General features: G+C 26.8%; 3 protein-coding genes across 4 annotated transcripts in view; all 3 read left to right on the top strand.

The window, feature by feature from the left end:
- Positions 1-5,419, top strand: part of LOC111642448 (ubiquilin-2-like) — a 17,713-nt gene extending 12,294 nt beyond the window's left edge. The window contains exons 9-14 of one of the 2 annotated variants that reach the window (XM_023388808.1): positions 1,719-1,918; positions 2,898-2,981; positions 3,058-3,173; positions 4,501-4,594; positions 4,699-4,783; positions 4,863-5,419. In XM_023388808.1, the coding sequence (XP_023244576.1) occupies positions 1,719-1,918; positions 2,898-2,981; positions 3,058-3,173; positions 4,501-4,594; positions 4,699-4,783; positions 4,863-4,927 (644 nt within the window). In that variant the 3' untranslated portion in view covers positions 4,928-5,419. Of the gene's footprint in view, positions 1-1,718; positions 1,919-2,897; positions 2,982-3,057; positions 3,174-4,500; positions 4,634-4,698; positions 4,784-4,862 lie in introns of both variants that reach the window. The other variant, XM_023388803.1, reaches the window with a different exon arrangement.
- Positions 5,420-9,403: 3,984 nt separating this feature from the next.
- LOC111642331 (ras-related protein Rap-1b-like) lies at positions 9,404-11,789 on the top strand. Its single transcript, XM_023388667.1, has 3 exons — positions 9,404-9,780; positions 10,508-10,681; positions 11,259-11,789. The coding sequence occupies exons 1-3, from the start codon at positions 9,639-9,641 to the stop codon at positions 11,609-11,611; spliced, it is 669 nt and encodes a 222-aa protein (XP_023244435.1). The 5' UTR covers positions 9,404-9,638; the 3' UTR covers positions 11,612-11,789.
- A 3,968-nt stretch (positions 11,790-15,757) lies between these two features.
- The window catches only part of LOC111642431 (arrestin domain-containing protein 4-like), a 46,086-nt gene continuing 43,806 nt past the window's right edge, over positions 15,758-18,037 (top strand). The window contains exons 1-2 of the mRNA XM_023388787.1: positions 15,758-15,989; positions 16,779-16,895. Coding sequence (XP_023244555.1) covers positions 15,860-15,989; positions 16,779-16,895 — 247 coding nt within the window. The 5' untranslated portion in view covers positions 15,758-15,859. The remainder of the gene's footprint in view (positions 15,990-16,778; positions 16,896-18,037) is intronic.

The raw sequence follows: 18,037 nt of genomic DNA, 5'->3' as shown, positions 1-18,037 counted from the left end.
TTTTCTTAGATGGGGTCTTTCATATATATATATATTTTTTTTAAAGGTCAATACTTTACATATATATATATATAAAGTATTGACCTTTTAGCAGAGTGGGAACAAAAGAGGCACAACTTCGTCAATTGGACCCACGTGCAGTCGGGTAATACCACTTGTAAGGTGTTGACTTGTAAACAAGGAAAAACAAAGGAAGTGCCGGCTTTGTCAATTGGACCCACCTGTAGTCAGACGTTAGACTATTTGCCATATGGTAAACAACTGAGTGTAAACAAGTGGCAGACGTTTATGTAAGCTTCACTCTCGTCGGATGACGGCAAACCTGAGTGTAAGCTGTTCGGGCAAGAAGGGGTTGTGATTAGTCGGAAGTCCCCGTCCAAAAAACTCTTAAATTGCGGGGCGAACGAGAAGGGAAGAGAGAAGGGCAAGAGACTGGTACACGGTGGTCTTGGGCACTTGGAAGGCCCGCTGAGCGTAGAGAGAGTATTCTCCTCTGGCAAACATCTCAGGGACGGGCTAGGGCAGAGACTGGACGGACCGTGCAGTTGAGCCAACTCCATGAGCTGACTGAGGCCTCTTCAAAGTTTAAAAGTTCCCAGAAACCAAGCTAGTACGAGTCACCAAACATTGTTATCCTGTATATATATATTATGTTTTCGAACTTGTACCTTCTACATATAGAACCTGTGAATAAACTGTAAATATTATCAATTTGAGTGTGGAGGTGTGCTTTCAATTGAACCTGGATCACTACATCAAATTGTGATACACACNTTGAAGTTATTATTTGAATTAAAATTTTATAATTATTAGATAGAGTATTTAGAAAAATTAAACAATTGTCAGCAATATTAGTTTATGTTTTATATTCTGGTTTCTGGTTTAACTTTTGGATTATAAGACATGGGTTTTGCTAGAAATTGTTATTTTAATTTTAATATTTTAAAATTTTTAATAAAAGAAATAAAACCTAAGAAAACTGCTGAAAAAAGTATAAGAATTAATATTTTATTCTGATAATTTGCATTATATTTATAAAAAGAATTCATTCTTACAAGCAATGAATACATGAAAATTTTTTACTAATATAAAGTTTATTGTAATTTGCAGGCTATTTACGATAAATATAATAGTGCTGAAAATTAAAAACATTCAAGCATACTCAAATTTTTTTGTGTATGCTTGTTTTTATATTCTATATTGCAAGTGTGAAAAATATTAATAAATCTTAGCTTTAAATTTAGTTACTTAAATTAATTCTTCAAAATTTTATAAAATTATAAGTTTTAAGAGTTACATTTTTATGTTCATCATGGTGTATATTTGTTGATTATCTTATTTAAAAGTGTTTTCTATTGAACAAATCTATTATATTACACAATTTCTTCAAATTTTTGTTATTAAATGTAAAAAGTTATCTGTTTGTTACAAAGTTGAGTATGTTAAAACATACTCAATCTTATAACAATATGTTTTAACATGAAAATGAATAATCCTATAAAATAAACAGTACTTTCAAATGAAATGCTTTGGAAAATTAAAGTTTTTACATTGAATATGGGACTAAATAACAGATATTATTTAATTCATAAAAGTACAGCTCATAATTTACAGTATCAGTAAAATTGAAGGCAGATTTGAATTGTTACAATGTTAAATAAGAAAATATTAGACAATTGTATTATATCTGAATTATAATAAATTTTTATTTTAATCAGATACTACAGAAAAGAAAGAATTGAATCAAAGTGAAATAAAACTGTCACCGTCGAGTCAAGGTATACTTAATTCTCCAGCCATGCAGTCTCTAATGCAACAGATAATTACAAATCCGAAATTGATGCAGAACATGTTCAATGCTCCATATGTCCAAGCTATGCTTCAGTTTTTAACAGCAAATCCTCAAATGGCTGAAAAGGTAATTAGTGAAAAGTCTCTGTTAAGTATGAAAGATATAATTCCTAAAGATCTTGTGAAATATTTGTTGATATTACAAATATTATACTAAACATTAAGAAGAAATTTGGAGCAAGTTTTTTGTGTGTGTGTGTGTGTGTGTATTTATAAGATAAGGAAATTACATATAATTAATGGGATATATTTTGTATTGAATCTTTTTAAAAATCTACTAAATTATTTTATAACCAAAATTTAATAAAATTTTTAACTAGAGTAGAATAAAATAAAAATGTTCTCCTCTTTGGTTCTACTTCTATCATATACAGTGTGTCCCATCAGTCTGGCCCTGTAGGAGTTATGTTGATGCTTGTTTACTCTTTTACATGGTACTAAATAGGGAGGAATAAATTCAAGTTATTTTGATGATGAGACTCTTCAGTTAGCATAAAGTAGCCAATGAGTTTAAAAGGTTACATCTAGACCATTGTATATGATTGGTGGAAAGTCTGGATGCAGCCTGTTAGACTTTTTGGTACATTAACTGAGGGTTTTCTTCATCAAAATAACTTGAATTCATTCCTCCTAACTGAGTGTCTTATTTCACTTGTAAAGGAATAAACAAACATCAACATAACTCCTGTGGAGCCAGACTTATGGTTCACCCTGTAAATAATAAAAAGAAAACATTTGTAATAAAGTTCCAAAACATAAAATATAAATTGCAAAGGACTTTTCTTAAAATAATATTTATTTCTGGATAATATTTAAATAATCTCAATTCTCTAACTTGATTATTATTATTGTTATTTTTTATTTTTTACTTTAAAACAGTTAAGAAATTCTTAGAAGAAATGTACCATTTTAACTCTTTTAAAGCTCTTGTTATGTTGCTTTTATTTACTTGAAAACATCTTTAACCAAAAATACTTTTTAATTGCTCTATAAAAAGCAATGAAATAAAATATATTTATATTAATTTACTTCAAATTTATTTTCAGTTTATTGCCACTCATCCTGTGTTTTCTGAAGATCCTAAACTACAAGAACAAATGAAGCTTGCTATGCCTAATTGCTTACAGCAGGTAATCGTTGTTAACAGATGCAAATAATAAAATATTAAAATAATGATTTACTGACTGACTATATGATTTTTTACAGCTTCAAAATCCAGATATACATAATTTAGTTTCAAATCCAGAAGCCATGCAAGCTATTATGCAAATTCAGCAAGGCATGGATCAGTTGCATCAAATTGCACCCAATGTTTTCAACATGTAAGCAATTAATTTTTTATATGGTTTTATTCCATTAAATAAAAATATATTTCTGTTTATAAGATATTTAAACTGTTAGTTTTATAATTTGTTGACAGTAAATGTAATATTTAAACAATAGTAATTATTATTTTATGTGGGATAAGTAAAGATACTGAAAGGTGAATATTTGGAAATATTATTTATGATCCTCAAATAATCCTGTCAAAATTGGAAACAATGTTTACAAAAGAATAATTCTTGAGATGTATTATAATTTCGTTACAGAAAAATTAAACAAAATTTTTTTTTATTTTACTTTTTAAACATGCTTATGTCATTATCCAAAATATGTTTAATTACTTCTGTGGTCTGTTTGCTAAAACATCTATATACTATTCTCTTGAGTATAATAAACATGAAAAAAGTCTTATCTTTTAATCATTAAACTTTAACAACCTTTCTTGGGAAATTAAATTGTTGAAAATAAAACTTAAAAAATTTAGCTTTTACATTTAAAATAATCTTTATAAGATAGTTTAAAAACCCTCTGTTTACAGATTCTTTAAATCTTTAATAAATACTGCAAATGGATTAAATATGGTTAGTCCAAATATGTTTAGGTAATATTTAAGTTAAATTATTATTTAATTAAGTTATTAACTACTAATAAGGGTGGATCAATAAATAACCAGCCATGCTGTTGCTTTTGGCTGGTTTATTGATCCATCCTTATATTTTCAAATGTGAATGGCATATTTACTAAGATTTACTTTATCTTTAGAAAATAATTATTGATGAATTATAATAATTTGAACATTATATAACTACAGTTTAAAAGCAAAACTTGGCAGCTAAATGATAAAATAATATGTCTATTGATTTTTGGATTGAAGTCATTTATCTACATATTGACAAAGCCTAAGTTGAGTTGACAGTCTGTGGCATATATTCCTAGCATATATACGGAGCAATTTTTAATGGCATGCAGCTAGTTCCAGGTCCACAGCAAAGACATAAAAAATTGATCAGTGAAACATAATGTTTAGGTTACATTAGGTCATATAGATCTGAATAAAGTACATTACTTTTTGTGAATCTTAGAAGTCTTTTTACAAAATAAAACTGGCATGGAGTCATCACATTGTTTTATTTTGGTACAGCACTCATAAAAGGCTGCTAACCTCTGATCTAAATCATTAATGAGAGAGTCTAAATTATTTTGAGTAATTTTTCTCCCTTAATATTAAAAATACTTATTATTTTATTATTATAATATATGACAAAGTAAATAAGAGGTATCAATGCTATAATCACTAAACTATCATATAATTATTATTACATTTAGATTTCCTGGGCAATCTACAAAAGAATCTGCAAATTCCAATGTTACAAATTCACCATTAAGAGGCAGCTTTCAAGATTCATTTAAAAAATTTATGGCAAGTATGGTCACTGCAATGGCACAAAATGAAGTAACAGTAAGTTTCTTACTGGATTTTTTTACCATATTTTGAAATTATATATTAAAATACTTTTTTGTCAGAATCCACAGTCAGAAGTGAAATATTGTGGTGAACTAGAACAGTTATCTGCTATGGGATTTTTTAATAAGGATGCTAACTTACAAGGTATAATTTATTTTTAATTTTGGAATAAATATGCAGTTTCAATGCATACTAAAAAGTAATTATTAAATATTTTTTACAGCATTAATTAGTACTTCTGGCGATGTTAATGCGGCTGTAGAGCAATTGCTAAAATCTCAGCAATAAATTTACATTTAATGAAGGCTCTGTGATCACGGCTGCTCTATTGCTCAAAGCACCATCAAGCATTTGCTGAATATAGGTAATCCAAAAGAATGGTTTCTGATACAGAAACATGCTAAGCATTGCCAAATGTAAATTAAATTTAAAGTGATATAATTCTATAAACTTGTCATCTGTAATATTTTTCATTTTGTTCAGTTCATATTTTTAAATTCATGTACTCGTCTATTGTCGTCTTTCACTCATTTTATGCATTGAACAAATTTTTGTACATATATAAAATTTATCAGGACTTATAAAATGTGTGAAGTATAACAAAATTCATTAAATATACGGCTATATAAGATTGTATAATGTGCTAATTCTATAGTTATTCATATAATGATATTTATTAAATTATAATCCATCGAGTGTTAAAAATATAAATTTACAAATGAATGTATTCTGCCACTGCCTGTACCAACAATTAGAATTATAATAAAATGCATCATGAAAAGCAATAAAAATGTCCTTTTATTATATATAATTTGTCAAATGTCATACATGCCAGATAAAGAATTACACTTAACAGAATAAGAATAATAATGTAGAACCTCTTGAAAATAAATTTAAAATATAAATTCTAAACTACAGATCACTTTTTTTTTTATTGATGATTAATCTTTTAAAAGTTTCTTTAGTTATATAACCAGTGTAAATAAATAAAAACAAGGACACTTGAAGTAACTAGAGGATGGAAAATTATTAAAGTTACATTTATAGTTTAATCTAATTTTAAAATAATAAATAGTAAATTGATCTTTCAATCGAATTTGTTCATCTCCACATAAATTTATATATCTATCCATTTANTTGCAGGAATTGAACATAGCTTGGCCGTGCCACCTCTCAAACATCTGGACCAACCAAGAGATATTCTCTGCCTTTAAAAGACTTGCAAAAAAGATCAATCAGATCACAAGCCAACTAATCTACTGCTAACACTGACTTTGACTTAAAGACTGTCTACTTATCGTGTTAGCTTTGTAATTATTAGTGTTATTAATTTTATTTAATTATAAGTTTTATGCATTTTATCCACAATTACGAGGTTCTGTATGGAATGTAGATTCCATAAATACAATAAACAGTAAATATAATGTATCTGCTGTTTGCATATATCAACATGTATTATCTTATCCTGTATGTAATTTATGGACTTTGTCTTTTATATGCAGTTCTGCATGGAATCTACAATGTACTCACTGCTGTTCGCTTATGTTTTTCTGTATTCATTTTCTTCTACTAGTAATTTTGTGGATTTAATGTCGCGCGAATACTTTGTTTTACTATAGTATAATTTTATTTTATTTTATTTTATTATAATTTCATGTATTCTATCCATTAACTTAAAGTTCTGCATGGAATCTACAATGTACATACTGTTGTTCGTTTACATTTCCTGTATTTTATTTCCTTGGTAGTGCTCATAGCGGAGCCAAGGTATGCATTTATGCCTCCGTAAATAAATTGAATGAATGAATGAATGTGTTTTGCTAGAGGCATTCAACTTTTTGGTGTCAATTCAACAAACCAATGTCATATCAATGTGTGCTCTTTCATGTTGAGTACTATTGTACAGTAGATGCAAAAGATGACGTTAAAGATATGCATTTTTTCATAAAAAATATACTAATAGTAGTGAAAAGTAAAGAAACAATTAGAAATCTTAAATAATTTTTTGGAAATTTTGTGGCATCCTGTAAAAAGTTTGCGGCACACTGGTTGAAAACTACTACTCCTGTTAGTAAGAGCAAAACCATATCATTTATCTACATAAATTCTATATTTTAAAATTAATATTTACTTATATAGATATTTTTCAAAAACAATAACAATTTTATTTAAAAATACCTTAAAAACTGAAGAAATACTATTACACTGTTTCATTCTGATTGCAAAATTACATACAATAAACCATTAGTATTCATTCATTAAGTTATTTATGTTTTTTTTTCTGTTAAAATGAATCATTACAAACAAGTACTGTAAATGTCCAAGCCTAAATACTAAAGATGAATAATGGTTATACTTCTTTTTAGTTTAATTAATAATTTTTCCGATAATTTTTTTATCTGTTATAAAAAATGTTATTTATTTTTACTGAATTCTTTTAAATGTATTTAAATTAAGAGGGTAGAGTAATTCAAGAGATTGAAATAATTCATTAAATTAAATAAATAATATACAAAGCTATTTTTTTATTTAATCATTTAGCGTTTAAAATATTAAAAGATGGGAGATAAACTCGCATCATATTTCTTGTATGTGCCTGCCAAAATTTCTTTCTTGAAATTAAATAATTTATCTAATCTTTATCTCTACTTAAACCTATTCGAATACAATAAGGTTGTTTTTTAAATAAAAATTTTATTGGATTATTTTTATATTTTTAATGTGTTATTTTAGATTTAATAATAATACTCCGAAATGGATTTTTACAATTAAAAAGATTTTAAGGTGTATTCAAAAATAATGGTTTCTTATGCTTTCATCTCACCAAAAGACTCGCAACAATGTGCAAAGCATTTATTTAAACTTCACTACATCCGCACATAAGCCCTCATCAGGTAGACTTACGTTTCCCTCATCAGAAAGATGCTGTTTCTGATGCCTGCTGTCTTTTGGGTGAGAAGAAAACATAAGAACTTATTATTATTGAAAATTCTAGCTATTGATACCATTCCATGCTCTATTATGGCATTATTATTATTATTACAAACATCAATAGATGAAATATTTTCTCCTTGACCGCAATGGATTGAACGTCATCCAAACTAATTCCCTCACTAGTTCGAGGGATATGAATTTCACAATAAATTTGACAGCATCTACTCATTTTGTCATCATTTTTCTTACCTTCTAAAAAGATATGAATCTCGATCTCCTACTCAAAACTGAATTGATGCAACTCCCACTTCCTTTTGTTAATTATTATTTAAATTACAGATTTAATAAACCATGNCAGTAGAGCATCGATTAACCGACCCCCGATTAATCGTCACCTCGGTTAGCCGACCGTTCTAGTCGACAAATTCAAATGTCCGCCAGTGACGTGCGCTACAATATTTGGCTATGTCGTGGCTACTTTAATATTTTGTTAAATTTTTGCGTGTTTTAGCTGGCAACACTGGTTCAACCATGAAAGGGAGCCAGTATTTAAACGAGGCTTAATTTTCTAATTTTTAACGATACAATAGCGACGATTATTATTTTAAAAACATTTTTGTTAGGCTTAACATCGATGAAAATTCAACGCGAAGTAGGTTAATAGCGATATACTAATATACTATAGGCCTACTAATAATGTATTTTTTCATATTTTTCGGTTATCCGTTTGTTTCAGTTATCCGACCAACCCCAGTCCCCAATTGAGTCGGAGAATCGATGCTCTACTGTATTTATAAAATATCAACGTCTTTTAAAGAAAAATATTCATTATTTTTTTATTTACAAAGCATTAAAAAATAATAATTCATTTAAAAAGAAATTATTCTGATTTTCATTTAAAAGAAGAATAAAATAGTGAATTTTTCAGGATCCGCTGAGTAAATAAGATATATTTTTATAAGTTAAAAGTTATAAGAATATAAATAGAACTAGTTTAATCCATCAAAATTTTAATAAATCTCAGCGAACTATTTTAAGAACGTTTCTTAAAATGATATGTATTTAAATCAATAAATTTCCTGCTAAAAATAATAAAATTCACCTTTTAAAAATATATTCTAACAATAAATTTTTTAAACATATTTTTTTTAAGTACCTAAAAATAGATTGTTAATATTTAATATTTAACACGATTCAAGTCATTGCCACGTATTGGTTCAACGAACGAATGGATACGAATTCAACAACCCTCATAAATAGGCAGATGATATAATTATAAGACGTTATAGAATATAATTAACGTATATTTTAACAAGTTTAATGCGCCAGAAAGCCAATATATGTGTTTATAAATGAATATCCACTTAAAGAGCCAAACCAATTTAAGATTAAAGTGATGAATCTATCACTCAATGAGATCAACTTGATTTGATCGTACAAATTTCATTTTCATGGAATTGCTTGTTTTTTTTTTTTTTTTGTATGTTAAAGAAAGAAAAAATATATATTATTTAATTTAATTGTAATTCATTAAACAAAAAGGAAAAAAAAAGTATTTTTCTTTATGTAAATTGAGTTAAAATCCCAAATGAATATGATGAAATACTGTATTATGTAATTTATATAAGATTCTTTACTCGGAGTATGTGTTTAAATGTTTGTTAAATGTAAATAATATTCTTTAGATTAAAACTAAAGAAAACTTTCTAACATTAATTCCTGTTTAGAATTCCATCGTAGATTTATTAAAATTAAATTTTCTTTTCTGTATTTTTTATTTATTTTTTAAACAAAGATGGAGACGATACTGTAATGGGTTGTTAAGAAAATTACAAACGAGATTTGTTGTTTATAATCCAATTGGAAATGTATGGTCTGTCGATCACTGCCAAGAGTCGTAGTTCAACATCACTTCTCGGTTACCATGACGACCGGAGACGAGCGCTTGCGTCCAATGATGAGCAGGATGGTCGCGTGCGCTGCCACTATTCTCCAGGTATCTTCAGTTTGTTGAGCATGGAAGTCGAGGAAATTCACTCTATCTAAGATTAATGCTTTGTCAGTCATGAGAGAAACCAAGGTCGTCGTTTTGGGAGCGGGTGGAGTGGGAAAGACCTCTTTGGTTGTGCAATTTCTTGAAGGTTTCTTCTCCTATACTTACAAACCAACTGTTGAAGATTGCTATCGACATACTATCCAGATGCCAGGTAAATATTTTTTTACATATTTAATTAATTAATCCAAGTTTTCTACCATTATTAAAATGCTAAACCATCGGAGAGGAAGGAAATTAATTTTCTCCAAAAGATATAATAATTTGTAGCGTTAAATGAATGAAAAAATAAATAAAAATAAGCCCTAGAACCTTGCCAATTAATATATTAATTAATTTATAAATCATTTGTTAATATCTCATCAAAAAATTGCGAATTTTTAGCAAAGTTTTGGCTTTAAAACGTCAAGAATGTCATATGACACCTGTTGAATGTTCGAATTTTTCTTCATTAAATTTTTTTTTAATTTTNTCACAATATTTATTTTATATTTTAATAAAAAGAATAAATTAAAATTTCTATAATAATAATAATGCACTTTTATATTTAAATCAAAATATGGATTAATTTGACACAACTCAAAATACTTTTAACTGTTTTAAGATTTTGCGTAGGAGTTAAATAAAATAAGAAATAATTTCTTTTAATATATATTTATTATTATTTAATAATATATTTTTTTTAAATTCTTTATTCTATTATTTTAAATCCTTTATTTTTTTAAGTTTTGTATAAAGGATTAATGCTGTCATAATGGAATTTTGTCGATAAAAATTTAATTCTAAATGGCAACGAATCAGTGTCCATTTGCTTTAGATAAATTATTTTAAAATATAAGATGACGTCGCCTGTTTAAAATCATTTTAATGATTTTTCTTAGATGGGGTCTTTCATACTATGGAAATTTTGGATACTGCAGGATCACATCATTTCCCAGCTATGAGAGAATTAAGTATTAGATCAGGTAGAGGATTTGTAATAGTTTTTTCAGTCGATGGCCTGCAGTCTTTTCACGAAGCTGTACAATTGTACGAACTCGTCTCAAAAATAAGAGGTAAATATATTAGTAATTTGTGCTTTTTTTTCTTCTATTGTTCTGTGCCTTTTTCCCCCAATCTTTCATCCTCCTCTTCTTTCTGGTCACTCTACTTCACAGAAAAATCAATGACTGTTATGCAGTTATTTTCTAGATTGTGTCTCGCTCCTAATGCCTTTACTTGTATTTTGAAAGGCTCGTGCCTTTTGAAGTCGCTTTGACACTTTGACATTACGATATAAAATGCGAAAATATGCTTATTTTGTAACTTTGTCGGTTGTAAAAGCGAAGGTATTTCTTAAATCTCCTTTTATAAATTAAAAGGAAAGTTAAATTAAAACTTAGTAAAAAAATCAAGTATAAGAAAATTGATTATAAAAATATCAAACCGAACTTTGTAAAGAGAAGAAAATAAAAAATAAAATGGCAGCACTTTCACAAATATAATTACCCCAGAATAGTACTTCATCTTTAACGTTATAAAAGACTTCTTTCAGGAATTCTTATATAGAAACTGTAACCTATTCTACTGCATTTTTCTTAATTTTTTTATTGATTTTATTAAATAAATAAATACCTTTTTTTTTCTTTTAAGGCACGCAAGTTCCTGTTATTTTGGTCGGTAATAAAAGCGATTTAGTAGAAGAAAGAACGGTCACTCAAGAAATGGTACAACAAATAACAGAAATGTTCCAGAACTGTCGCTATATAGAAACAAGTGCTAAATACAACATCAACGTCAACGAACTGTTTGTACAGCTACTGCAGCAGATACAAGAACTGGAACAACCCCCAGCGCCCGATTCTTCTAGAAGACCATCAAAACAATTAAGTCGACGTTTGAGTTCTTTAGCAGTAGCAATCCGCAGAAAATCCAGTAATACAAAACTTCCACTTCCCACCACGCCCGAAAATACACCCGATAGCACTAGGTGTTTAATTCTATAAGATTTTATTTTCATCACCACATCAAAAAATAAATAAATAATCTTATGTTGTTTCGATGTGTGCCATGCACGCGGTAATTATGTCGTAGAAGGATATTTTTGTAGTCACATTATGTGTCATATAACAAATTCTTTGGTATGTGAAATTATATTTTAGTGATCGATCGCACGTATAAAGTGTCTTATTGTTAATATATTATAGGATTTTATATTAAATAGAAAGAAATATATGTAACTTTAACACGATGCATCTAACATGCCACAATACAATAGATGCGAATTAACCATACTATAAACGATTCTGTTAACAATGAAAGTGTAACAATATAAGTTAACTATTAATGTTGTTGTGTTCATTGTTCTTAGACTGTTCATTGATACAAGTGTCTTCATTGTTTAACTGTTCATTGATACAAGCGTGTTCATTGGTTTAACTGTTTCCTAATACTAGCTTGTTCATTGTTTTTTGTTCATTGATACAAGTGTCTTCATTGTTCTTTAACTATTCGTTAATTCAAGCTTATTATTGTTGTTTCACTGTTCATTGATATAAGTGAGTTCACTGTTGTTTAAAGGTCTTCATTGTTCTTAAATTGTTCATTAATACAAGCGTGCTCGTTGTTTATCTGTTTTGTTGAACTGTTTAACTGTTCAGCGACACAAGCGTGTTCATTGTTATTACACTACTTCACCTAATGTTAATTGTAACGATTAACAGTGTAAGCTAACAATGAAAAGTACTTAACAGAGAATATTTTTCATTGTTAATTGATGTTGTTACGCATTGTAATTAGGGTTTGATGTAAATTTCGAGTATTTTTAGTATTTTTCCCATAACAACGATAGAAATTTACATCAAAATTACCGAACTAAATCCTTAAATCACAAATTAAACAAATCCTTTTAAAAATCTCACTTATCTTGTATACATTTTCGTTACTTAAAAGCTTATTTCTAATTAAATTTAAACTTTAAAAATATCAAAAAACAAGCAAATCGAAAAAGATTCACAATATTTATTTTATATTTTAATAAAAAGAATAAATTAAAATTTCTATAATAATAATAATGCACTTTTATATTTAAATCAAAATATGGATTAATTTGACACAACTCAAAATACTTTTAACTGTTTTAAGATNCCATCAATTTTTTTCCCTATAAGAAAATACTATTCTATTTTATTCAAGTTCTATTCTGATCATCTGGAAAATAACCTTGAGTATAAAACTCGCTTTCTAGATAGAGTAAATTATAATATAAATATATTGTAGAATAATTCGGCTATTTTGTAAAACATATCTTCATAAATCCTATATATAGCGTATATATATAGTTGAGAAAACATCTTTTAGTTTAACAAGGAAACATCATACCAGATCCATAAAGCAACTAAAGTCTCCTACCGCTTATGTTCCCATCTCCGACAATATTTCAAGAAAAATTATTAAGTTATTACTTATTTAATAGTTATATTAGTAAATAAATTGCACTAAAAATTCTTTGATTAAATATTACATTGCTAAATGATTCCATTTAGTTTCCATTATACTGTTATAAATAAATAAATAAATATATTTATATATATATACATACATATAAAACGGACTGACAGACAGACGGATATATTTATTATTATAGCGTTTTTATCGTAAGATTGTATAAATATTTTTAGGAAAATATAAATAAAAATCAAGTAAATAAATAAGATTTTTTTTCTTTATGTTTAGAAGATTAATAACATAAAAATTTATTTTATGTGAATACAATAAACACACAGGAAAAAGAATATTATTTATTTCTTCTACGAAAATAATTTTTCATTCTTTTCCCCTTTAATATATCTTGTTAACTATACAAAAGTATAATTCAAGGAAGACTTTAATGAATTTTTAAAAAAATCCGTTATTTATTATTATAAAATATAAAATAAATGTATAAATTTAAATTCAGACATTAAATATTACGCACAAAAGGACAAAAATTTATGTATTAATAAATACTGTAAAAGTCAATGGTAAGCTGTTCCTTCATTACTCCCGAAGTGGCGCATTACAAATTCAAAGTTCTGGTCGTCATAGTAACAATATTATTCGATGAATTTATAAATTTGTCACAAAGTTAGCTCGATATTTCTTATCGTGTCACGTACATAAATGCGCAAATATTATTTATTTATTTAAATAAACAAAAATAGATTTTTATTTAACTCAGAAAACGCGTAAACTCTAAAGTGTCCTCGAGCTACCGGTTGGTTGGTGAGGTTATGTAGTGTACGGTGTTTAAATCATTAATTAAATTTAAAAAATAATTACAAAGCAACGAAATACATCTCTTGATAGTTAATTGCCAGCTTACAGTATTACTTTTAATTTCGTAACTAAGCCTTACAGCATTGTTTGTTAATGATTTTTCGCCCCATTTTAACCGTACAAGTTACTGTAATGCGTGTCCAACCTTGAAAGCATGGCCAAATAATTACGTCAAACGAGCGTGAACGACAGTCTTGCTATATATGGTAACACGGTGATGTAACTTCTACCGTATTTAGAAAGTAGTTATGTGTTACATTTATAGCATTGACTTGTCTGATTTTTAACTTTCACTTGCGTGATTTCTATTTTCCTCCTTCTCCTCAACCTCCAAACGTCAAATTTATTTTTTAATAATAAAATGACATGCAGTATTTTTCAAAAGTAATGTAACTTTTTATAGAAGAACCTATATACATCATTTGCATACCTTGCATTTATATATATATCTGTTATATATCTGTATACATACGTATGTGTGTACAGTAGTCTATCAAGGTTTGTGCATAAAAATTTCTTGTAGATGAATCTAAAAAGACTTATATGCGTGTAAAATATATTTCAGAAAGAAAAGTTTAATTTTGTTTTTATTATATAGTATGTGTACGTGTTTATATAAATATATACACATATAATATACGTATACATTTGTATATAATAAAAAAATATATGTATGTACTCTTTAATTTTATATATTTATCAAATTTATTAGATTTTTTAAAAAGTATTTCGTGTATAAAATTTGATATATGTAGAGCAATAATGAAGTGAGATCACGATTTATGAAAATCTCAAATTTCTTTTATAATTTTCCTGTTTTGTTTCATTGTTCTATTGAGTTTTCACGCTAAAAAAATTCCAGCTAAATTCTTGAAAATTTAAATGTTCTATAACTGAAATTAACTATTTTTTTTCATAAAATTCATTGTTTATTACTGTGAAATAGAGCGTTTTATCCATAATATTATGAAATAGATTTATATTTTTAATTGTTAAAAATATAATAGAAAAGTTATGTAAAAAGAATTTGTATTTAAGATTATTATTCAAAATATCCAGAAAAAAAATTTTATTATATTGTCAAACTGTTTTTATATAAGTAAAATGTAAGTAATGCTAATTATAATATTTATTAGATTATTTAAATAAATAAATAATAATAAAAATAAGCTAACATTTTTTTAATATTAATGAAATAATGAAAGAAAACAGCGTATAAAAATTTTTTTAAAAATTTTCCATTCAGAATGCTCAAAGAATTTCCGTTTCCTAATTAAATTTTATATTTAAAAAAAAAATTAGTATTTTTAATTATACAAGACTCTTCATCTTAAAGTATTCGGATTAATGATTCACATAAAAAAAAAACTAGAGAAATATTTAAACGTAAATACAGCTAAAATTCTATAATGTCAACAAAGTAAAATTTCCTTTATGTTTAAAAAAGTAATAAAAATAATAAAATTTATTCGGATTTAAGTATAATTTTAGTGAGAATTATTCAAATATTTAAAAAGACATATTATTATTTTTTTTAATGAAATTGTCTGTTCAAAATATCTAACAGAATTAACTTTTAGCTGGAAAAAAATAGCATTGGTCTAGTATTAAAAATAAAAAAGAGACTTATTATGCTATGAAATTGTTATATTATGTTCGGAAAAGGTAAAATAAATTGCACTTAAAATCACAAAAGGTCGTAATTATTTCGTTTTATGTAGCGAAATATTATTGTAAATTATATAATCCAGCTTTGTAACAATTCTAGAAGGTCAATACACTTTCAGTTATTTGTGGAGGTTGACGGTCAAGTACGTGACAGGAGAAGTCAGCAAGGGTGGGATCCCACGTTTATCCTGCTTACCTTCTGCAAATGTCCCGGATGTCAGATGTTCATTGAAGGCCTGCCTTAATCTAGGCCACAATTTTGCTTAACAATGAAACGGGAGGCTCGAAAATTAAGAAAGTTCCTCATATTGTTAGATAATGAGACCTTGTTGTATCATCCCGGATCTTTTGTTTCTGGAAGAGTTTTTGTAGAATTGGATAACGACACGGCTGTAACAGGTAAAAATTCTATTTTTATATTTTAAATTTCACTTTTTTTCCCCCTCTTCCTCCTTGACAATGAACATTGCCTAATTGAAGAAGTGTCGTGTAGGATTTTTGCTCACTCGTGACGACTTAATAATAGGATCTTTCGAGACAATTATTGGAACAACTGTCATTAATAAGAGATAATGAGGATTGTTTAATACAGTATTGCTTTTAATAAATCCCGTTATGTAGTAATTTCCTTTCTACACGTACTTTTCTAATTAATATCTTTTATAAAAATTTTTTTTAAAGTAATGTATACGAAGGGAAAGTTTTGCAATTTTATAAAGAACAGTTATCACTCGCATCGATTTAAGAAAACAGCTTTTGTATTCACTTTCTCTTTCTGTCCACCTGTTGAATGACTGCTTAAAAATCATTTACAGTTTACCCGTACGTTTGTCTGTTCACAAAACTTCTTAAAATTAGACTATTCTCATACCAAGAGACCTCATCTCCTCAATAATAATAATAATAATAATAATAATAATAATAATAATAATAATACTTTTTTCAATTTTTTAATCCAGATTTCAACGTCGGAATATTGAAAAATGTCATGTTTAATTTTCTTCAAATATATATAGGGCTATATATATTAAATTTTTCTAATGAATGTAACCTTAACATTCTCTTGTTAACGTCATTAGAAAAGTGAAGGCACATGTTTTGAGTTGATTTAAAATGTTACATTGATGATAATAATAATAGTAGTATATAATAATATACATGAGTTACGGTAATTTTTTCCTCTTATAGTATTATATTTCCATGTTGTGGGAGAAGGAATTGTAAGATTGTCTGGAACGGGGGGTACCACGCACAATGATTCGGAAAATTACATCGATTTTAAAATTAAACTTTTAGAAGACAAAGGTATGTAATTTTTCTTCTTCTTCTGCATTTTTATTGTTATGTGGATATTCATATTATAATTCAGTTAAAGGGAAAGTATTTAATTTAAATCTAAGCATAAGTCTTTATTCTAAAATTAAATTTTTCTGATGGATGACGAATGAAATATTTTGATTTTGTCATCTTTTATAGTTTTCTTATAAATGGGAATTTATTTTCATTCCGTGAACGTTTGTTACACTTTTGTAGAAGTTTATAATATATTTTTCACGCGTTAAAACGTTTATAGAATGTTAAAAACCCGATTTAGCGTTAGTAACTCTCGGTTAATGCATGGTTTAATAAATAAATAAATAAATGTGTTATTATTTTCTATAAAAATTTATGTAAATTTTTTTACAATTTTTCTTCTTTATTGCGCTTTCATTAAATAATAATAATAAAAACAATCTTGAATATCGACAATTCATTTTCAATAATTCGATTTAGCGTTAAGGTTTAATGATGTTCCGATAAATTAAATATCGATATTAATGTGTGTTTTAATGACTTAATTTTTATATTTAAAAAGTAATTTTAACACACAAATTTAGTCGTAATTTATTTTTTCTAAAAAGAAAAAAAATGTTTTAAAAATTTAGCACGNGATGACGAATGAAATATTTTGATTTTGTCATCTTTTATAGTTTTCTTATAAATGGGAATTTATTTTCATTCCGTGAACGTTTGTTACACTTTTGTAGAAGTTTATAATATATTTTTCACGCGTTAAAACGTTTATAGAATGTTAAAAACCCGATTTAGCGTTAGTAACTCTCGGTTAATGCATGGTTTAATAAATAAATAAATAAATGTGTTATTATTTTCTATAAAAATTTATGTAAATTTTTTTACAATTTTTCTTCTTTATTGCGCTTTCATTAAATAATAATAATAAAAACAATCTTGAATATCGACAATTCATTTTCAATAATTCGATTTAGCGTTAAGGTTTAATGATGTTCCGATAAATTAAATATCGATATTAATGTGTGTTTTAATGACTTAATTTTTATATTTAAAAAGTAATTTTAACACACAAATTTAGTCGTAATTTATTTTTTCTAAAAAGAAAAAAAATGTTTTAAAAATTTAGCACGAGTAAATTATTAACTCTATGAGAA

Source organism: Centruroides sculpturatus, unplaced genomic scaffold (genome assembly GCF_000671375.1).
Source record: "Centruroides sculpturatus isolate CEXI.00-Female unplaced genomic scaffold, Cexi_2.0 scaffold191, whole genome shotgun sequence".
Taxonomy (NCBI): domain Eukaryota; kingdom Metazoa; phylum Arthropoda; class Arachnida; order Scorpiones; family Buthidae; genus Centruroides; species Centruroides sculpturatus.
The sequence above is the reverse complement of the archived record's forward strand: the minus strand, read 5'-3'. Positions and strand labels throughout refer to the sequence as shown.